Below are 23599 nucleotides of genomic sequence, written 5' to 3'. Positions count from 1 at the left end.
TAATCTAATCAGGACGATTCTGCACTAGCTATTTCTGAACCAAATATCACTGTGCTAGATACTTAATAAGCATCTGTGCTTTCTTTCGTCATTGAAACGTCCCAGTTGAGATCCAGACTGCAGGATTATACCAAGGACAAGGCAAGTTCAAAACTCAGCCATCGAAGGTGAAGAAGCAGGAGGTAGTGGTTAGACAACTTTGGATTCAAACACATAAAAGCCATCAGATGAAAAGAAGACTGAGTGCAGTCATATAGCACAGAAACAGACCTTTCGGCCCAACCAGTCCATGCTGACCATAATCCCAAATTAAGCTAGTCCCACCTGCCTGCCCTTGGCCCATATCCTTCGAAACATTTCTTATTCATGTATACTACTGAAATTAATAACGGTAAGAAATCTAGAAATAAGCCTGAATCTCAGGCCTGCAATATCCATGCTACTTTCATTCCACCATTTTAGCGTTAAACTATTTAAGAAATTAAATTATCAATGTGTTAACATTCTAAATGCCTAGGTTTCAGGTTCAAATCCCTCTCCAGGACAAACATCAAGGCTGATGCTCTTGTGTAGTACTGAGGGAGGCACTAGCTTTCAGATGAACATAACATAAGAACTTGGAGCAGGAGGAGGCAGTCTGGCCCTTCAAGCCTGCTCCGCCATTCAATAAGATCATGGCTGGTCTTTTCATGGCCTAAGCTCCACTTACCCATACTCTCACCGTATTCGTTCATTCCTTTATTGTTCAAAAAAATCTATCTTAGCTTTAAAAATGTTTTCTGAAGTAGCGTCAACTACTTCACTGGACAAGGAATTCCATAGAGGTAAAAACAATGACTGCAGATGCTGGAAACCAGATACTGGATTAGTGGTGATGGAAGAGCACAGCAGTTCAGGCAGCATCCAAAGTGCAGCGAAATCGACGTTTCGGGCAAAAGCCCTTTATCAGGAATAAAGGCAGTGAGCCTGAAGTGTGGAGAGATAAGCTAGAGGAGGGTGGGGGTGGGCAGAAAGTAGTATAGAGTACAATGGGTGAGTGGGGGAGGGGATGAAGGTGATAGGTCAGGGAGGAGAGGGTGGAGTGGATAGGTGGAAAAGGAGACAGGCTGGTAGGGCAAGTCTGGACAAGTCATGGGGATAGTGCTGAGCTGGAAGTTAGGAACTAGGATGAGGTGGGGGAAGGGGAAATGAGGAAACTGTTGAAGTCCACATTGATGCCCTGGGGTTGAAGTGTTCCGAGGCAGAAGATGAGGCGTTCTTCCTCCAGGCGTCTGGTGGTGAGGGAGTGGCGGTGAAGGAAGCCCAAGACCTCCATGTCTTCGGCAGACTGGGAGGGGGAGTTGAAATGTTGGGCCACGGGGCGGTGTGGTTGATTGGTGCGGGTGTCCTGGAGATGTTCCCTAAAGCACTTTGCTAGGAGGCGTCCAGTCTCCCCAATGCAGAGGAGACCGCATCGGGAGCAACGGATACAATAAATGATATTAGTGGATGTGCAGGTAAAACTTTGATGCTTGTGGAAGGCTCCTTTAGGGCCTTGGATAGAGGTGAGGGAGAAGGTGTGGGCACAGGTTTTACAGTTCCTGCGGTGGCAGGGGAAAGTGCCAGGATGGGAGGGTGGGTTGTAGGGGGACATGGACCTGACCAGGTAGTCACAGAGGGAACGGTCTTTGCAGAAGGAGGAAAGGGGTGGGGAGGGAAATATATCCCTGGTGGTGGGGTCTTTTTGGAGGTGGCAAAAATGTCGGCGGATGATTTGGTTTATGCGAAGGTCTGTAGGGTGGAAGGTGAGCACCAGGGGCATTCTGTCCTTGTTACAGTTGGAGGGGTGGGATCTGAGGGCAGAGGTGCGGGATGTGGACGAGATGCGTTGGAGGGCATCTTTAACCACGTGGGAAGGGAAGTTGCGGTCTCTAAAATTCTGTGGTGGTGGAACTGGTCCTCCTGGGAGCAGATACAGCGGAGGAATTGGGAATACGGGATGGCATTTTTGCAAGACATAGGGTGGGAAGTGGTGTAATCCAGGTAGCTGTGGGAGTCGGTGGGTTTGTAAAAAATGTCAGTGTCAAGTCGGTCGTCATTAATGGAAATGGAGAGGTCCAGGAAGGGGAGGGAGGTGTCAGAGATGGTCCAGGTAAATTTAAGGTCAGGGTAGAATGTGTTGTTGAAGTTGATGAATTTCTCAACCTCCTTGCAGGAGCACAAGGTGGTGCCAATGCAGTCATCAATGTAGCGGAGGAAGAGGTGGGGAGTGGTGCCGATGTAATTACGGAAGATCAACTGCTCTATGTAGCCAACAAAGAGACAGGCATAGCTGGGGTCCATATGTGTGCCCATGGCTACCCCTTTGGTCTGGAGGAAGTGGGAGGATTCGAAGGAGAAATTGTTAAGGTGAGGACCAGTTTGGCCAAACGAATGAGGGTGTCGATGGAAGGGTACTGTTGGGGACGTCTGGAGAGGATAAAACGGAGCGCTTGGAGGCCCTGGTCATGGCGGATGGATGTGTAGTGGGATTGGATATCCATGATGAAGATGAGATGTTGGGGGCCAGGGAAACGGAAGTCTTGGAGGAGGTGGAGGGCGTGGGTGGTTTCTCGAACGTATGTGGGGAGTTCCTGGACTAGGGGGGATAGGACAGTGTCGAAGTAGGTAGAGATGAGTTCAGAGGGGCAGGAGCATGCTGAGACAATGGGTCGGCCAGGATGGTCAGGCTTGTGGATCTTGGGAAGGAGGTAGAACTGGGCAGTGCGGGGTTCCCGGACTATGAGGCTGAAAGCTGTGTGTGGGAATTTCCTGAGGTGATGAGGTTCATTCCATAGATTCACAACCCACTGGGTGAAGAAACTCTTTCTCAATTCAGTCTTAAACCTGTTCCCCCTAATTTTATGGCTATGCCCTCTTGTCCTAGTTTCACCTGCCATTGGAAATATCCTCTCTACTTCTACCTTATTTATTTCTTCATAATTTTATATGCTTCTATAAATATCTCCCCTCATTCTTCTAAATTCCGATGAATATAATCACATTCTACCCAGCCTCTCCTCATAAGCGAACCCCCCTAACTCCAGAATCAACCAAGTGAGCCTTTTCTGCACCCCCTCAGTGCCAGTCCATCCTTTCTCAAGTAAGGAGACCAAAACTGCACCCAGTACTCCAGCTGTGGTCTCACCAGCACCCGATATAGCTGCAACAAAATCTCCCTGCTTTTAAACTCCATCCCTTTAGCAATGAATATTTATACATTGATCAACATCACTAAAACAGATAACCTGGCCAGTGTCACATTATTGTGAGTGGGAGCTTCCTACGATCAGATTGGCAGCTGCTTTCCTACATTACGGGGTGGCACGGTGGCTGAGTGTTTAACACTGCTGCCTCACAGCACCAGGGGCCCAGGTTTGATTCCAATCTCAGGCGACTGTCTGTGTGGAGTTTGCACATTCTCCCCACGTCTGTGTGGGTTTGCTCCAAGTGCTCCGATTTCCTCCCACAGTCCAAAGATGTACAGGTCAGGTGAATTGGTCAGGCGAAATTGCCCATAATGTTAGGTGCATTAGTCGGAGAGACACGGGTCTGGGTGGATTTCTCTTCAGAGGGTCACTGTGGACTTGTTAGGCCGAAGGGCATGTTTCCTCACTGTAGGGAATCTAATCTAATCATTACATGAGTGACTACATTTCAAAATTGGTTTGAACTGTTCAGTGGTTATTAAAAGCTTTTATATAACTGAAAGCCCTTCTTTTTTTTAAACCTACCTGAGGTAGCCCAGTTATGAAGCATTTTGTTAAAGTTTTGACCCTGTTAGTATTATGCAAGAATGTATGGATGCACGTACAAACTTACAATGATTTTGAATTACTGACGTGGATATTTGTGGATGTTAAAGTCTAAAGACTCAATACAGGGACTGTGGTAGTACAGTGGTGGTGAGCCTGTAGCACTGGGTTTAAGGACAACTGCTCCAGAGGTATGTCAAAACACCTCTGGGCAGGTTGATTAGAAAATATCTGTAGATTTTACGCAAGGTGATGCTTTTTTTTCAGTCACCGCAGATTGTCATCCATTAAATGTTGCTGTCATTGACATCAGAAATTGAGTCATTTTTGACTAACAATGATAACTGATGGACCAACACTTAGTTGAGAAGCTTTTGGACTGATTGATTTTTATAGTAATTTGAAGGAAACCCTATAAATTGGTGTTGTTAATGAAGGTGTACAAGTAGTCAGCTATAGTCATAGAGTCATATAGCACAGAAACAGACCAAAAGAGAAAATGCTGGAAAATCTCAGCAGGTCTGGTAGCATTTGGTTTCAGATTCAGCATCCACAGTAATTTGCTTTTAGAACATAGAACATAGAAAAATACAATGCAGTACAGGCCCTTCGGCCCTCGATGTTGCACCGATCCAAGCCCACCTAACCTACACTAGCCCACTTTCCTCCATATGCCTATTCAATGCCCGTTTAAATGCCTATAAAGAGGAAGAGTCCACCACTGTTACTGGCAGGGCATTCCATGAACTCACGACTCGCTGAGTAAAGTATCTACCCCTAACATCTGTCCTATACCTACCACCCCTTAATTTAAAGCTATGCCCCCTCATAATATTTGACTCCATATGTGGAAAAAGGTTCTCATGGTCAACCCTATCTAAACCCCTAATCATCTTGTACACCTCTATCAAATCACCCCTAAACCTTCTTTTCTCCAATGAAAACAGCCCCAAGTGCCTCAGCCTTTCCTCATACGATCTTCCTACCATACCAGGCAACATCCTGGTAAACCTCCTTTGCACCCGTTCCAGTGCCTCCACATCCTTCCTATAGTATGGCGACAAAAACTGCACACAATACTCCAGATGCGGCCGCACCAGAGTCTTATCCACAGAAACAGACCATTTGGCCCAACCAGTCCATGTTGACCATAATCCCAAACTAAAGTAGTCCCACCTGCTTGCACTTGGCCCAAATCCCTCCAAACATTTCCTATTCATGTACTTATGTAAATGTCTTTTAAATGTTGTAACTACACGCAATCTCTGGATGTTCATTCCACACACATATTACTCTCTGTATAAACAAATTGCCACTCATGCCCTTTTTAATTTTCTCCTCTCACCATAAAAATAAGACCCTCAATCTTGAAATCTCCCACCTTAGAGAAAAGACACTTGCTATTCACTTTATGTATACTCCTCATATTGTGTTGCAGTGACAGTGTCCGAGTGACTGGGTTCAAATCCTATCTGCTCCAGCCATCTGTTGTAAAATGTCCAAAGAGCTTGATTAAAAGCAGTCAGCTTATTCATAGGATTGTTTATCTCCCATTGTGAGAGATTTATTAGTTGAATTTTAGTGAAAGTACATGAGGTGCTGTGGTCCATCCTCAGCAACAGAATTGTAATCAACCACTATATATGACCCCCCATGGTCCAGCATACCCATCCCTCTACTATTCAAGCTGGGCAAACAATCATGCTTCAGGGAAAATGCATGAGGCTGAACAAGGGCAGTTCCGGCAAACCAAAAAAAAATGATGTGCTTCCCTGGTGATAAATTTGTGCAGAACAGCAGAAGCAGCACATGATTGACAGAGCTAAGAGATCCCAGTCAATAAAGTATGGTGCAAGAAAAAGCACAGCAGGTCAGGCAGCATCTGAGGAGCAAGAAAGTAGACATCTTGGGCATAACGCTTCATCCACTCCCTTGCTCTTCAGATGCTGCCTGACCTGCTGTGCTGTTTCCAGCACCACACATTATCAACTCTGACTTCTCCAGCATCTCCACTATCTCCAAGAGCTAAGAGACCTCACAACCAACAGTTCAGATTGAAACTCTGCCATCCTGATGGCAAACAATGAGCCAACTAATTAGAGGAGGATCCACAAGTATCTCCATGTTTTAAGATGGGGTGTCTTGACACATTTGTGCAAAACACAAGAACGCAGCGTTTGCGAGCATTTTCATCCAGAAATGCTAAGCAGCTGACCCATCTCCTGAAATCCCCAGCATCAGAGACACCCACTGTCAGCCGACTCGATTCACCACACGATATCCAAGGAAAAGAGATTTCATCCGTGGTTAATTAAGGAAGTTAAAAATGGTATTGAAATGAAAGAAAAATGCATGCTTCCACAAGGATGAGTGAGTGACGAGTCAAAATATTGGACAGAATGTAAAGAACAACAAAGAAAGACCAAAAGATAAAAGGAGGGAGAAATTAGAGTATGAGCAAAATCCAGTTGGAAGTATAAAAGAGATACGAAGATTTTCTACAGGTATTTAAGAAGGAAAAGAAGAAGTAAAGTGACCGTTGGTTATGTACAGAGTGACTCTGTTAGAAATGAAGAAATGGCAGATGAATTGAACAAATATTTTGCATCTGTATTCGCTGTGGAGGATACAAATAACATCCCAGAAATAATTACTGTCACCAGGGAAAAGGAGTTATTGGAACTAAAGACTGACATGTCTCCGGGTCCTGATGGACTGCATCTTACAGTTTCAAAAGAAGAGGTTGCTGAAACAACAGATGATTCCGGAAGTAATAAGTATTGTAGTTAAAGAAGAAACTCATAGACATGATGTACTTCGATTTCCATAAGGCATTTGACAATTGCCCAGATATGATCCTCTTTAAAAAAAGCAGCACAAATCCAAACTGGCCAATGACTACTCCATCAGTCTCCATCAGCAAAGTAATGTCATCAACAGGTGCTATCAAGTGGCACTGACTCAATGATAACTTGCTCACTAATACTCAGCTCCTGATCTCACTACAGCCTTGGTCCACAGATGAAGAAAAGAGCTAAACTCAAGATAGGAAGTGAGGGTGACCACCCCTGACATCAAGTTAGCAATGAACCAAGTGTGGATATCAAGGAGCCTTAGCAAAGTTGTAGTCAATTGGGATCATGGAAAAATATTCCACTGATTGGATGATTGTACAATGTTCAGCACCATTTGCAATTCCTAAGACATTAAAACAGACCATATCCAAATACACCAAGACTTGGGCAACATCAAGCTTGTACTAATAACTGGCAAATAACAGTCATGCCACACAAGTGCCAGGCAATGAGCATATCCAGCAAGAGTAAATTCTGGGATCGCTCCTTGACATTCAATGGCATTTCCATCACTGAACCCTCCACTATAAACGAACTGGGGTTAACCATTGACTAGAAAATGAACTGGTTCACCCCTATGGGGATCGTGGCCACAATAGAAAGTTAGAAGCTGTAAATTCTGCAAGTCACCTCCTGACTCCTCAAAACCTGTCTACAATCTACCAAGTACAAGTCATGGAATATTCTCCTTTTGCCTGGATTACTGGAACTCCAAAAACGCAGAGTGCTGTCTCCAGTTCTGGTCACCCAGTCATAGGAAGATATTATTAAGCTGGAGAGGGTTCAGAAGTGATTTACCAGGATGTTGCCAAGTGTGGAAAGTTTGAGTGATAAGAAAGGCTGGATAGACTGGTTAGGTTTTTTTCATTGGACTGTCGAAGGTTGAAAGGTGACTTGTTAAAAGTTTATAAAATAGAGATATAGATAGAGTTGATGGCAGTTGCCTTTTCCTTAAAATAGGGAATTTCAAGACTAGGGGATATATTTTTAAAGTGAGAGGAGAGAGATTTAAGAAACACATAAGAGGCAAATTTTTCATATGTGGAATGAACGTCCTGAGGGAGTGGTGGATGTAGGTACAATTACAACGTTTAAAAGACATTTGGATGGATACATGAATAGGAAAGGTTTGGAGGGATTTGGGTTAGGAGCAGGCAGGTTGGACTAGTTTAGTCTTGCATTATGTTCAGCACGGACTGGTTGGACCAAAGGGTCTGTTTCCATGCGGAATGACTCTATGACTAAGACTATTAGGATAAAGCTTGATTACTACCCCTTCAACATTCACTCCCTCTACCTCTGAAATGTCCTGGATCATCCCGAAACATCTATTTTCCTGGTCCTCCGATGTTGCCTGACCTGCAGTGCTTTTCCAGCACCACTCTAATCTTGACTCTGATCTCCAGCACCTGCAGTCCTCACTTTCACCCTGGTGCATCATGGCAGGTGTGTGCTGTAAGACCACAAAATGCAAGAAGTAGGCCATTCAGCCCATGAAGTCTACTTCAGCATTCCATAAGATCATGGCTGATTTGGTCATCTTTAATTCCACTTTCCTGACTTTTCCCCATAACCATTAACTGCCTTATTTTTTAAAAAATATATCTTACTCAGTTTTGAATATACTGAATATCTGAACCTCCACAGCCCTGTACAGTAAAGAATTCCACAGATTCACACTCTCAAGAGAAGAAATTTCTGTTCATCTCACTTTTAGATGTGTGACGCCCGTACTCTGAGATTATGCCCACTGGTCCTGCTCTCTCCCACAAGGGGAAACTACCTTTCCGCATCTAATCTGTCAGATCCTCTACATATATTTCAATAAAGTTGCCTCTCATTATCCTGTATTCCAATAAGTATAGGCCTAATCCACTCACCTCGTCCCATAAGGCAGTCCCTCCATACCCGATACCAGCCTAGTGAACACTCTCTGGGCTGCCTCCGGTGCCAATATATATTGCCTTAGATAAGGGACCCAAAACTGTTCATAGCATTCCAGCTTCGCAGCAAGCCACCAACAGCACATTTCACGCTCACAATCTCTACCATCCAGAAGGCCAAAGATTCAAGAGAACACCACCCACATGAAAGTTCCCCTCCCAACCACACACCAACCTTACTTGCAATGACATCCTTTACTTTTGCTGGATCAATATCCTGGAACTCCCTCCCCAACAGCAAGTGCAGGTGTCCCGACATCCCAAGGACTGTTATAATTCACATAGGCAGCATATACTACCATCTTCACAAGAACAATTAGGGATGGTCCAAAAATGCTAGTGACGCCAGATCTGATGAATAAGTAAAAGAAGTAAGAAAGACTGTCAGGTATATTAAGCTCTGATAATAAAGAATCGATTGTAGGTGATGGCAATACTAGCTATGACTTAATAGCAATACATCAGCTTCTTAGGTTTAAATCACATTTCACACACTCGACTACATAATCCAGGCTGCTATTCCAATGCAGTACAAACGGAGTGCATGTCTCTCAATCAGACATTAAACTGAGGCTCTGTGTACCCTTACCCTGTAAAAGGTCCCATTACATTATTTAGAGGAACAGAGTACATATTTGGCCCAGTAATTATCCTCAAATGCATCAGCAAAATACAGTTCATCTCATTGTTGTTTGTGAGATTTGTCAGTCCATTTTCTGCACTGCAACAGTGGCACCACCTCAGGGGTATGACAATGGTTGGAAAGCAATTTTGGGCACTTTAAAAGCTGGACCTATATAAATGCAAATTCTTTGTGTAAAATTCTCTAGTTCCCTGTTTTAATAAAGGCCTAAATGCAATTCAAGTAAACCCCAAAGTCAAAACCGCCACAGCACAAAAAAAACATGGATCAGTGTTTCTTTTTGAAACCAGCGCCATTGACCTAACTTTGACAAAAGCCAGTGTTTGCTTCAGGGTTCTGAAAAAGTCATGAGCCTGCTGGGTAAAATTTATTGTTTTGTGGAATGGAATGGAAAATGTGAACCTGGGACTCAGATCCCTGATCTTTCAAGATCTTAATGTCTTCAGTTTAGTAGAGAGAGAATATAGAAACCATTCCAAAGAGTGGAATAGCTTTGAAGGGACCCAAATTTTGGTAGAGGATAGTTTTAATTTGTACATGAGAGTGACATAGTCAAATATATTAACGAAATACAGGCGAGATAACTATGATTTTTATTCCGACTGTGTGTTATATAGAACATACAGCACTGAAACATGCCATTCAGTCCCTTCAGTCTATGCTGGTGATAACATTCTGTAAAAGAAAAATATTGAGTATGGCATGGGTTAACCTCAAATCAATTTATTTGGGAAAGATTAAGAAACTCTTAAGATGGCATTAGCAATGACATGAGAAAACAGAAAGGAATTTAGTTACAAAAACAGAAATTGCTGGAAAAGCTCAGCAAGACTGTATATGGAGAGAAACCAAATTCCTCGGTTCTAAACTCTGATTTCTCGTCATACATGTTGCCAGACCTGCTGAGCTTTTCCAGCAATTTCTTTCGTTGTTTCTGATTTCCAGCATTGCAGCTTTTTATTTGGGAATTTAGTTAGCCTGATTTCTAAGATTCTTTTTATTCTTATTCAAGACAGGTTGTCAAGACAGAATTTAGAAATGCAAGCAAATTCAAAATGCTGCTGAAATAGATTAGATTCCCTAGTGTGTGGGAACAGGCCCTTCAGCCCAACAAGTCAACACTGACCCTCCAAAGATTAACCCACCCAGATCCATTTCCCTCTGACTAATGCACTGAACACTATGAGCAACTTAGCATGGCCAATCCACTAGACCTGCACATCTTTGGACTGTGGAAGGAAACCTACACAGACACAGGGAGAACGTGCAAACTCCACACAGACAGTCACCTGAGGCTGGAATCAAACCTGGCTCCCTGGTACTGTAAGGCTGCAGTGCTAACCACTATGCCACCATGCCATCCCAAAATAGCAGAGTGCCAGCCATGACAATGAAGAATTTAAGGCTGAGATAGGCACATAGAAGATAAGGGGAGCTGATTAAGGCCAGAGAGTTTATACCATTTTTGATATGCAATATACACAATCCAAGATATATGGGAATCAAATTATTTGGCTGAAACAGAACATTTCAGAATTTGATTAGTGCGCTGTCTAAGTGATTTACAATGTATAAATATTTAATGTTTCTCTCTTGCTGGCAGAGTCTGTCCTCAGAATGCTTTCTGCGATAGTCCTTTCCTCACATTGACTCAATAAATGATCATTAAACCTGTACCTGGGACTCATGAGATTATTTTATGAAAAAATTAACTTCAACAGTTCCTTCTATCATTCTTCATCTCACCCGATCAGTGTATCATCTTAGTCCTGCCCTCATCTTGTACTTAACTCACTTTCCCTTAAAGACACCTACGCTATTCACTTTCACTAATCTTTGTGAAGCAAGTTGCATCTTCTCACCACCCTTTATAGAAAGATCTTTCTACTTGGACTCCTTATTAATTTATTAGCTCAGTGGTTAGCACAGCTGCCTCACAACAGGAGGGACTTGGGTTCAATTCCAGCCTCAGGTGACTGTGTGTGGAGCTTACATATTCTCTGTGCGGGTTTCCTCTGGGTGTTCTGGTTTCCTCCCACAATCCAAGGATATACAGGCTAGGTGGATTACCCATGTTAAATTGTCCCTAGTGTCCAGGGATGTGCAGGCTTGGTGGATTAGCCTGGGGAGACGCAGGGTTACAGGGATAGTGTAGGGCGCAGTGTCTGGGTGGGATGCTCTTCAGACGGTTGAGATGGGTGCAATAGGCTGGATGGCCTGTTTCCACGCTTTAGGGATAATATCATTACAGTGATCATGGTGATTCATACTAACAGCCTCTAGTTCTGGTCTGCCCAACTTATACTCTCTCCCCACCCATCACAACAGCAAGATCGCACAATCTCTTGGATTGCCTCTGTGCATATGGTTATTGTGCAGAATGAGTACCGCAGAGACCACGATTATTAACCCTGGAGATTCTGACTTGTCACAAAAGCGATTTTGAGCATTCAATGAGAACATCCCCTTTAGGGTAAATTCAGTTCCTGCAGTATTGCATTCAACTATTTGAAAATAGTTGGTAACTTTCAATTCTGACTAACAATAGGAGAGCCGCTCATTGTAAAGTTTTCGATGTGTCACTCAAGACAGTTCAGGGGTTTTCGAAGAGGAGTTCAAGGTTATAGAAATTAGTGAATATGACAGAAGGCGAGGTAAAGAAGTAACTGTAGTTAGTTGCACTGCAAAGAAGGCAGCTCAAGCACAAACATTCTGTGTAGGGGACTCAGTGAGAAATCGAGAGCAGGAGGATGGTTTTGTACTGTCAAAACTCAGGAGGAACTTCCAGGACTTAGTAGATAGCTAAGTGTTGGAGGCACGACTCAAACAGAGTGATTGCTGGTTTTGTGTTGCCAGAGGCCATGGAAGGAAACTGTGAGCATTAATACTTCAGTACAGCTGGTAAGGTGGTCAAAAAGTTCATAAGGAGGACTCCCTGGATGTCACTGAGCAAGACTGGAGCTCAGGCACAAACCATGCTAACTGGCCTGCAATTCAGGACTACAGGTAGAAAATGGCACTCAATTAGTTTAGGATATCTGGTCAGCATGGACTAGTTGGACCGAAGGGTGCATTTCCATGATGTGCATCTCTATGACTCGATGACTCTAACAGATCATAGAAAAGAAGAGTGATTGATCAGAACCAGAACATTCATTGAATCAGTCAATGACAGAACATCTCTTGTGAAGCAGTTAAAGACCATATCTGCAAATGTGAAGAATTGTGATCCCTTGTGAAGTTTAATGAGATTTCATAACCCACTATGTCATTAATGCCTGTGGGGAGCAGCTAAGGATGTGAGCTGGAAGAAATCCAGTGGCTGACAAGGGAAATCTGATTTAGATGCTTGATTTCACCAACAATCTTTGTTTCATTCCTGACTGGAAGACGGGATAGTGAGATATTTTATTTCGTTTGAGAAAGTTGCAAAACAAGTGAAGAGGCCAAAGGACTCATGGACATTGAAGCTGCAATATTTGATCATTCACAAGAGCAGTTCTTAAACTTTGAGATGACTGAAACCATGGCATTAATATCAATTAGATAATTCCTGATGTCTACCAGGTAAGGTTTGTGCAGTAATGTCAAAACACATTCAAACAGCCATTTGCTGATTTCACTGGGGTAAAATGAACAAGATGGAATTGATGGTGCCATTCATTGAAGTTAGAGCAAACCTTTGAAAATCTGAGTGAAATTGTGAAAATGGAAGAATTCAGGAATTGCGCTTAAGTCCTATTTCATAGAATCATAGAGTCAGACAGCATTGAAACAGGCCCTTCAGCACATCATGACTATGCCAACCAACAAACAGCAAACTACAGTAATCCTATTTACAAATGTTGACTAATCCTGCTTCTCAGAACTTTTTCCAATAACTTCCATATCACTGTCATCAGCCTCGCTGGTCTGGAATAACCTGGTCTCTTCCTGCTCCCCTTCTTGATCAAAGGAACTACATTAGCTATCCTCCAGTCTTTCAGCACTTTACCTCTGGCCAGCGAAGTATTAAATATCTCCATCTGGGCCCAGCAATATCCTCCCTTGCCTCCCATAGCAGCCTGAGATACATTACATTGGACACAGGGGATTTATTCCTCTGCATGCCTTGTAAAACATCGAATACTCCCACCTTATTAATCTTAACATGTTCTCGAATTTCACCATCCCAAGTGAAATTCCCAGCTACAATGTGAACACAGATGAAGTATTCCTTTAAGACCTCACCACTACCTTTTGGTTCCATGTCCATATTGTCACTTTGGTCTTGAATAGGGTCTACTCTTTCTCCAGCTATCCTCTTGCTCTTAAAACACTTATAAGATGTCTTGGGGTTTTCCTTTATCCTTTCTGGCAAAAATATTTCTTTACATTCCTAACTTCCTTTTTAAGTAACTGTCCACTCTATATTTTTGAAGAGCTTCCCTGTTTTTAATGTGCTGTACCTGACATATACTTTTTATTATCAAATTCTTAATATCCCTTGATGGACTTGCTGCCCTTGTCCTTCACTCTTGGAGGAATGTGCTGGCCCTGAATTCTCACCATACTACAAATGTAGACTTATCTGCAAATAGCTGCTCCCAATCTAATGATATTGAAATCAGCCTTCCCCAATTTAGACTGTTCGTCATGTTTACAAATGACCTGGATGTGGGCATAGAAGGATGGGTTAGTAAATTTGCAGACGACACTAAGGTCTGTGGAGTTGTGGATAGTGACGAAGGGTGTTGTAGGTTACAGAGAGACATAGATAAGCTGCAAAGCTGGGCTGAGAGGTGGCAAATGGAGTTTAATGTGGACAAGTGTGAGGTGATTCACTTTTGTCGGAGTAATCAGAATGCAAAGTACTGGGCTAATGGTAAGATTCTTAGTAGTGTCGATGAGCAGAGAGATCTCGGTGTCCAGGTACACAGATCCTTGAAAGTTGCCACCCACATTGACAGGGTTGTTAAGAAGGCATGCAGTGTTTTAGCTTTTATTAATAGAGGGATCGAGTTCTGGAGTCATGAGGTTATGTTACAGCTGTACAAAACTCTGGTGCGGCTGCACTTGGAGTATTGTGTACAGTAATGGTCACCGCATTATAAGAAGGATGTGGAAGCTTTGGAAAGGGTGCAGAGGAGATTTACTAGGATGTTGCCTGGTATGGAGGGGAGGTCTTACCAGGAAAGGCTGAGGGACTTGAGGCTGTTTTCGTTGGAGAGAAGGTTGAGAGGTGATTTAATAGAGACATATAAGATAATCAGAGGGTTAGATAGGGTGGACAGGGAGAGCTTTTTTCCAAGTATGGTGACGGTGAGCACGAGGGAGCATAGCTTTAAATTGAGAGGTGATAGATATAGGACAGATGTCAGAGGTAGTTTCTTTACTCAGAGAGTAGTAAGGGCGTGGAACGCTTTGCCTGCAACGGTAGTAGATTCACCAAGTTTAAGTACATTTAAGTCGTCATTGGACAAACATATGGATATACATGGAATAGTGTGGGTCAGATAGGCTTCAGATTGGCATGACTGGTCAGCGCAACATTGAGGGCTGGAGGGCCTGTACTGCGCTGTCATGTTCTGTGTTCTATGTTCTATGTAGACACATAATCTCTGCTCTATTCTTATTCTTATTTTATAATGACTTTGAAAGTTAGAGTTATGGTCACTTTCTCAATTCTCCCATTGACACTTCAACAACTTGATTGGCTTCATTCCTAGTATTAAGTCTAGCACTGCCTAATCTCCTGTCGGACTTCCTACATACTGGCACAAAAAAAGACTGTCTTGGATGGACTTTGAAAATGCAACCCCATCTAATTCTTTCACACTAAGGTGAGCCCAGTTAACGTTGGCAAAGTAGAAGATCCCTACAAATTGTATCTCGTTTAGTGTGCATTAAAGAGGCATCAGTTCTGGCAGATGCATGTAATTATTCTCAAAGACCATAATACCATAAGACATAGGAGTGGAAGTAAGACCATTCAGCCCATCGAGTCCACTCCGACAGCGAAGCATTTGTCAGAAACAAAAACAGAAATTGCTGGAAAAGCTCAGCAGGTCTGGCAGCAACTGTGGAGAGAAATCAGAGTTAATGTTTCAGCTCCGGTGACCCTTCCTCAGTACTTGACACTTGGCATATGGAAACCAATGGGGCATCAGGAAGAATATACAGGAGGCTGAGTTTAGCGAGAAGGCAGAAGATTTTCTAGTTGAAGAAAATTATAACATAGAGAAGGAACGTGATGTTCGGATATCAGTGTGATTTATTTGCAACAACATGGGACCCATAAAAGCAAAATAAAAACCAAAAGAACCACAGCTGCTGGAAATCAGAAGCAAAAACAGGAATTGCCGGAAAAGCTCAGCAGGTCTGGCCGCATCTATGGACCATCTGTGTAAAAGCAAACTATTTTCAAAAATAGGAATTGGTGGAAACACTCAGCAGGTCTGGCAGCATCTGTGGAAAGAAATCAGAGCGAACACTTTGGCTCAAGTGGCCCTTTCTCAGAACCCTGCATTCCTTTACTGCATCTGCAGTTTTGTTTGCTTCTTTTCCCAACTGTTTTCAAACTGTATTCAAAGTGTTAACTCTGCTTTCTCTCCATAGATCCTGTCAGACCAGCAAAGTTTCTCCAGCGATTTCCGGGGTTTTTTTTGTTTTAGCCTTGCCATTGCTGTCCATGGAGCGATCTAATAATCTTCAAACAAAAATAACATCCCGCCAATATACCTTCCAAGGCACACTCCTGGGAAAAAATATGCAAAAGACGTATTAAAAAGAGAGTCAGGAAGGAAATGTAATTCACTCTCAGTAAGAAAGCTACATTCATTCACTGCCAAAGAGTTCACACATATTAGGTTTCTTCTTTATAATTACTTGAGTTTAAAGTCAAACAGTAGGTCTGTGCGTGTGTGTACAATCTAGGATTATTGTGCAATAGTACTAACAGAGGCTTACTTGTAATCTCATGGTAATTTTTAAATTGAAGGAACGTATTCCAGAAATCTTTGTTTTGCACCTTTTGTTCAGAATACTCTAAATGGCAAAAAGTGAATATTTCAGAACTTCTTTTTTTCTGAAGGCACTACTGTTCGTGCAAATTATTGTTGTAATCCCTTCACTTGACTTTCACATACTAAATAAGTCTTCCTTTTTCAAAAGTCTGTACATTACGTGCACGCACCACCACACATACAGCTGAGAAATGGAACATTTTATTGAAGTATTCAAGCTTGTTAATGGAATTAAATCTATGTGTAGGATTGTTGCAAGCTTCCAGACCAGGGACACAGGGAAAAGTACTGAAGAGGGAAGGAGGACAGAGGATTTAGATGTTGTTGCTCATTACTGAGTGTGATGATCTTGCTCAGAGGGAGTCTTAAGAGAGCCCATGGGAACAGATGCAAGGAAATTGGATTAATATTTAAGTGGGTAGTAGAGGGTATGGACACTCCATATAGTTGCTAAAATACTGAATAATTGAGCTATTAAAATAAAGAGTATTAATGTTTGACTGCAGTTATAAAATGCTGAAAATGTGTTGCTGGAAAAGCGCAGCAGGTCAGGCAGCATCCAAGAAGCAGGAGAGTCGACATTTCGGGCAAGAGCCCTTCTTCAAGATTTCATGCCCGAAATGTCGACTCTCCTGCTCCTTGGATGCTGCCTGACCTGCTGTGCTTTTCCAGCAACACATTTTCAGCTCTGATCTCCAGCATCTGCAGTCCTCACTTTCTCCTGCAGTTATAAAATAGCATAGCCTTCCATCACTGGCAATTTCCTACTATGTATTCTGTCCAAAAATACAAAATACATTGACTGATTGACAGATGAAAACTGGTCCTGAAATATTGTAAACACACAAAAGTGGTTCAATGATTTCCTATCAAATGATATAAAGGCACATCATTTACCTAAGGATTATTTAATAAGAAAATGAATTCACACAACTTTGCTAATTATGAATTTTGAACTTGCTTTTAAGACCACTTAACGCTCAACAGATTCTTATATAACTAGCCATGCAATCTTAACATAAACGCAATTAATATTCAGTTAATATTCTTGGCAGTGCACTTGCTTATGCATTTGTGTATAAAATATAATGCACATAACATAACCATTGTTAATCCACTTTTCAGATTTGGTTGTCAAAGGGCTTTATAACAACAATAACATTTTTTAAAAAGGGAAAGATTTTACGCAAAGGTGTTCATCAGTGATGGTAAATATTTGGAAGTAAGCATTTGGTGCCAGAAGAGACAATGTAGGTGGGTTGGCTTACCAGGAATGGACCCCAACAAACACAGGAGACAAGCATTATGGTCATTAATTGGACCAACATTTCTACGTGGTGTGATTTCCCTTGTCTGTTGAGCTTGTTCTTGATGTGAGATCTCACCAGAGCCATGCCACTAATGGTGTTGCATAAGAAGGAAATGCTGAGAGCAGTCAATCCCAAAGACGAGAACAGGAGCAGAATTCCACTGTCCACCCCAAACTTGATGTCCTTTGTGTTTAGGAAGCACCAGGTCTGAGTGCATTGAACTGTATATTTTCCAAAGTGGAGAACAGGAAGCAAAGCGATTACCAGGGCAAACAGCCAAGTGCCACCCAGGATAAGCATGACACGGCGTGAAGTCACCTTGGCAGAATGAAAAAGGGGCTGAGTGATGCCCAGGCACCGTTCAATTGCCATGACGCTGCCAAGGAACAAGGCTGAGAGGCCAAAGAAAACCATGCTGGTTCCTAAAAATGGGCAGAGATGTCCCGAGGAGTCAATCCTTGCCCAGTTTTTGTTCATGGCGTACACCCTGATGGTTATGGAGCCAGTGATGATATGGCCCAAGCAGTCTGTGCAGACCAGTCCGCTGGCAAACAGCAGGAAGGATGCTCTCCATTTCTGTCTGAACCTTTTGTAGGCCTTCACCAGAATAGCCAGAGCAACACCATTGGAGAGGACGCCAATAGTCATGAAGATAAGCGGGATGTGAATGGATCTCGACTCATCGGCACAGGTGTTGTTGGTGGTGTTGGAGGTTGATGCATTTGCGATGATGTCGATGTGAAGCATCATTCAGGAGAGGCCTGTTTTGTCAAAATTCATCCTGCAATATCGTCCAATATGATGGTCTGAAACCGAGACAAGACATTAACAAGGGCACAGTTTTACATTGGACACCTAGGGGAGGGGTGATGGATACCACTTTGACAAGGAGACAGCACCAGAAGTATCCTATCTAGCTCAACTGAAACACAAATGCAGTTCATTTTGGTTCTTTGTCAAGTCAAATTTTACCCCACAACTTAAAAAAAACACATTAACACATTAAAGTTGATAATATGTTTACTGAATACACAGAATTGAGATAGATAGATAGATAGATAGATAGATAGAGAAAGAGAGAGTTGTACACCACGGAAACAGACCCTTCAGTCCAACTTGTCCATGCTGACCAGATATCCTGAATTAATCTAGGGCCATTTACCAGCTAAATTTACCTAAACCTTTTCTATTTATGTGACAACCAGATGCCTTTTAAATGTTGTAATTGTAGCAGACTCCACCACTTCCTCTGACAACTCATTCCAAACACCCACCACTGAAAAAGTTACCTCTTAGGTCCCTTTTAAATCTTTCCCCTAGGGGGCTACATAGCTGGATACTTAGATGGATGGATGGATGGATGGATAGATAGATAGATAGATAGATAGGAGTTTCCTTAATCAAATAAAAAAAATCCATGCCAAAGAACTTACCTCAGCATTTTGATTTCTGCAATAATTTCACACCAAAATATTAATTACAAATGACCAACAATCACTGAAACGGCCAATTCTGAACATAGAAAGTAAGAAGCTAAATTAATTTGCCGTAAAGGAAATACTTCAACGGGTGACAGCAATATTTGGTTGGAGATTTGGAAGGGAACAAGCTCCTTTTGAGTTTTAAAGAGCAGGGCACAGGCGCCGGGGTTATTGTGAGCAATGAGCGAGACTGTCTGACGCTTTGTATCTGACACGAAACTGGACTGATTCCCCCATCTCATAGCGTCATCTGCAAAGGCAATGTGTCTGCGTCAGTCTGTGTGTGTGTGTGTCTGTCTGTCTGTGTGTGAGTGTGGGTGTCTGTCTGTGTGTGCGTGTGTCTGTGTCTGTGTGTATCTGTGTGTGTGTGTCAGTGTATGTGTGTCTGTGTCTGTGTGTGTGTCAGTGTATGTGTGTAAGTCTGTGTGTGTGTTTCTGTGTGTGTATGTCTGTGTGTGTGTGTGTCTGTCTGTGCGTGTGTCTGTGTGTGTGTCTATGTGTGTCTGTGTCTGTGTGTGGGTGTGTCTGTGTGTCTGTGTCTGTGTGTGTCTGTGTGTGTGTGTCTGTGTCTGTGTGTGCCTGTGTGTTTGTGTCTGTGTGTGTGTGCCTGTGTGTGTGTGTGTGTGTGTTAGCCTGCACTGGACAGGACAGATCCGGGAAGACTATCTTTAAAGTAGAAGCTAACGTTCTCTGAAAAGCACTGGACCCGAAATGTTAACTCTGTTTCTGTCTGGACAGACGCTGCCAGACCTGCTGAGTTTATCTAGCAATCTCTGATTTTCCTCTCCAAAGCACATCAGTGAAGCCCCAACTCAAGCGGAATCCCGTTTTAAAACAAGAATCCAAATTCTATTTGAGAGTAAGAAGGAGCTAAATATCATTCGCTGATTTTAAATCTATTTCTCGCACAGATTGCTCGTTTCAATTATTTGACAATCTCTTTTTCTCAATCGGCTCTGTCTGCAGACTCCCTGCGATTGGAACAGCTTTTAATTTCAACTTTCCAGAACGTGGGCACGAAGATGAGACTTACTTTGAGAGTTCCCGCAGGGTTCGGGTGGAATTCTCCAAGGTAGCAGGCGCTGGTCTGCTCTCTGTCAGCTTGCCATCCAGTCTGCTATTTCTCTGTCGATTTTACCCGAGACGAGAAGCCAATATTTGTGAAGACCGCCCCGTTCCCCTGGAGACTGCTCACTCCACCTTTTTTTCCAGGAAGAGCGAGGAACGCGAGTAAATAAAGACCGAGTTTAACCGCCTTCGGGGCCAAGAGAGACTGAGGAACGAGGGAACAGTCAGGACTCCAGATGCTGGAAGCCAGAGGCGATAGGCATGAAGCTGGGAGAGCAAGTCAGCCAGCATCCGAGGAGCAGGAAATTCAATGTTTCAGGCTGAAACCATTCGCCAGGACTGAGGAACTATCCTGGATATAAGATGGGACCCACAGGACCAAACTAATAGCATCAAACATACCACTGGGCAGAGCAGACAGAAATGGTAAAGTCAAGCAGCACTGAAACAGGCCCTTTTACCCAACTCGTCCATACTAACCAGATATCATTAATTAATCCTAGTTCCATTTGCCAGCAATTAGCTGGCCCATATCCCTCTAAACCCTTCCTATTCATATACCCATCCAGATGCCTTTTAAATGTTGCAATTGTACTAGCCTCCACCACTTCCTCTGGCAGCTCATTCCATACACACACCACCCTCTGAATAAAAAAGTTGCCCCTTATGTCTCTTTTTAATCTTTTCCCTAAGGGGTAATTTGGATAAAGACAGACAGACAGATAGATAAATAGACAGACAGACAGATAGATGGATAGACAGATATATAGATAGATAGATAAACAGACAGACGGATGGATGGATAGATAGATAGATAGATAGATAGATAGATAGATAGATAGATAGATAGATAGATAAACAGACAGACAGGTGGATAGACAGATATATAGATAGATAGATAAACAGACAGACAGATGGACGCATGGACGGCACATTCCATACACCCATCACCCTTTAGATGAAAAAGTTATCCATCAGGCCCTTTTTAAATCTTTCTCTTTTGGCTGAAACCCATGTCCTCCAGTTTTAGACGTGAAAAAAGACATTGGCTATTCACCTTATCCAAGTTCCTCATGATGTTATAAACCTCTATAAGATCACCCCACAACCTCCTAGACTCCACAGAAATAAGTCCAAGCCTCTCTGGCCTCTCCTTATTACTCAAACCTTCTTGTCTCAGTAACATCCTTGTAAATCTTCTTTGCAGCCTTTACACTTTAATAGCATCCTTCCTATAGCAGGGGGACCAGAATATTATGCAGTACTTCAAACGTAGCCTCACCAAAGTTCTATCCAGCCATAATTTGACAAACCAACTCCTCTATTCAATGTTCTGATGATGAAGGGCAGCTTGCCAAATGCTTTCTTCACTGCCCTGTCTACCTGTGATACCACTTTCAGAGTACCTCATCCTAGGTCTCACTGTTCAACAAAACTCCCCAGGGTCCTGCCATTAAGTGTGTAAGCCCTGCCCTGGTTCATCTTATACAAATGCAATATTGTGCATTTATCAAAATTAAATTCCATTCACCATTCCTATGGTACAGGTACAGTTACAGGTACAGTTACAACAGTTAAAAGACATTTGGACAAGTACATGAATACTAAAGGTTTGGAGGGATATGGGCCAAATGCAGGCAGGTGAGAGTAGTTAGTTTGGGAACAGGATCATCATGGGCGGCTTGGTTCAAGGGTCTGTTTCTGTGCTGTATTAATCTAAGTGCTTCTGAATATCTCTCCTGAATGATATGGCTTTAATTTTGAGACCATGCTCCCTCATTCTAGAAGCTCCAACAAGTGGAAACAGTTTTAATTTTATCCACCATGTCTTCCCCTGTTAATATCTTGAATACTTTGACTAGATCATCCTTTTAAAATTCTAGCGAAAACAGACCCAATAGGTGTAATTTCTCATCATAACTTAAGCCCTGAAATCCAGGTATCATTCTTGTAAACTTATATTGTACTCCCTCCAAGGCCAATATACCCTTCCTATTGTGTGGTGCCCATATCTGCTCACAGTACTTCAGGTAAAGTCTAAACAGGGTTGTGTATAATAGCGGAATAACTTCTGCTCCTTATACTCCAGCCCACTCGATACAAAGGGCAGCATTCCATTACCCTCTTGACTATTTTCTTGACTTTGGCTCAGTTGTGGGGTATGAAAAATGCATAGCCTTAATTGATCCACTCTGGATTACAGGAAACAAAGTTATAAGAGAACAACAGACAGAGAAAGCTATGCCTGGCTGAGAACCAGTCAGATTAGTTAGTCAATGGTTGAGTAAGAATAATTGCTACACAAAATGGACAAAATTGTGGTGTAATGGACTTTCCGGTCAGCCAGGATAATCTTCTGCAGATATGGATTTTTGGTGAAACTTAAATTCCATTAACACAATCTATAACTATGAAATTTTCCACAGTGATAGTGACCAATTGATTCATTAACGGCCTTTAAAGAAGGAACACAGCCTTCCTTATCTGACCAATAAGTGACTGCAGATTTACAGCAATGTGATTGACTCATAACTGCCCTCTGGAATGGTCTAACAAACCACTCAAGGGTATTCAATGATAGAGAACAAATGCTGACCTTGTTAGTGACATCAACAAAAGAATTTTTAAAAGGAATGGGAGCAATAACAGAAAGTGTATTTAAAAACAAGTTATATCAAGTGAATCAAACTTTAGATTAGATTAGACTTACAGTGTGGAAACAGGCCCTTCAGCCAAACAAGCCCACACCGACCCACCGAAGCGCAACCCACCCATACCCCTTACCTAACACTACGGGCAATTTAGCATGGCCAATTCACCTTACCCGCACATCTTTGGACTGTGGGAGGAAACCGGAGCACCCGGAGGAAACCCACGCAGACACGGGGAGAACGTGCAAACTCCACACAGTCAATCGCCTGACTCGGGAATTGAACCTGGGTCTCAGGCGCTGTGAGGCAGCAGTGTTAACCACTGTGCCACCGTGCCACCCACTAAGAATATCTTCAAGAATATCTTCAAGCAGAGTGGATAAAAATATTAAATATACAGTCATAGAGATGTACAGCACGGAAACAGACCCTTCAGTCCAACTTGTCCATGCCGACCAGATATCTCAATCCAATCTAGTTCCATGTGCCACCATTTGGCCCATATCCCTCCAAACCCTTCCTATTCATTTACCCATCCAGATGTCTTTTGATCACTAAGAATAGACCTTTGAGTGTCCTTAATAAGGGCATGATAGAATGGCTAAGACAATATTTTTCTTCAGTCTTTCCATTGGAAAAGGAATTTATATTAGAGAGATACTGAAATGGGTGAAATTTAGTAAATAGAAGGAACCTTACGATCTAGACAAGGACATGGGCTAGCGTACATGGGAGCATCAGCTGAAAGCTTCCTAAGTCATGCATCTACTGACTTGGGCATAAATTGCTGTATCTTCATTGTGGTGTAATCAAAAGGCCAAACAGTCACTAAGCAAACTACATTGGTCCAAGATGGTCATTCACCAGCTTC

The 23599-nt window shown here is 42.6% G+C and overlaps 1 protein-coding gene across 1 annotated transcript in view; it reads right to left on the bottom strand.

The window, feature by feature from the left end:
• LOC132818856 (prostaglandin F2-alpha receptor-like) overlaps positions 1-20112 on the bottom strand; it is a 34406-nt gene extending 14294 nt beyond the window's left edge. Inside the window, exons 1-2 of the mRNA XM_060830000.1 lie at positions 20043-20112; positions 17487-18334 (exon numbers count right to left, since the gene is read on the bottom strand). Coding sequence (XP_060685983.1) covers positions 17487-18278 — 792 coding nt within the window. The 5' untranslated portion in view covers positions 18279-18334; positions 20043-20112. The remainder of the gene's footprint in view (positions 1-17486; positions 18335-20042) is intronic.
• Positions 20113-23599: the final 3487 nt, after the last annotated feature.

Source organism: Hemiscyllium ocellatum, chromosome 9, assembly GCF_020745735.1.
Source record: "Hemiscyllium ocellatum isolate sHemOce1 chromosome 9, sHemOce1.pat.X.cur, whole genome shotgun sequence".
NCBI classification, from domain to species: domain Eukaryota; kingdom Metazoa; phylum Chordata; class Chondrichthyes; order Orectolobiformes; family Hemiscylliidae; genus Hemiscyllium; species Hemiscyllium ocellatum.
Note: the sequence above shows the minus strand (reverse complement) of the source record. Positions and strands in the feature narration are given on the sequence as shown.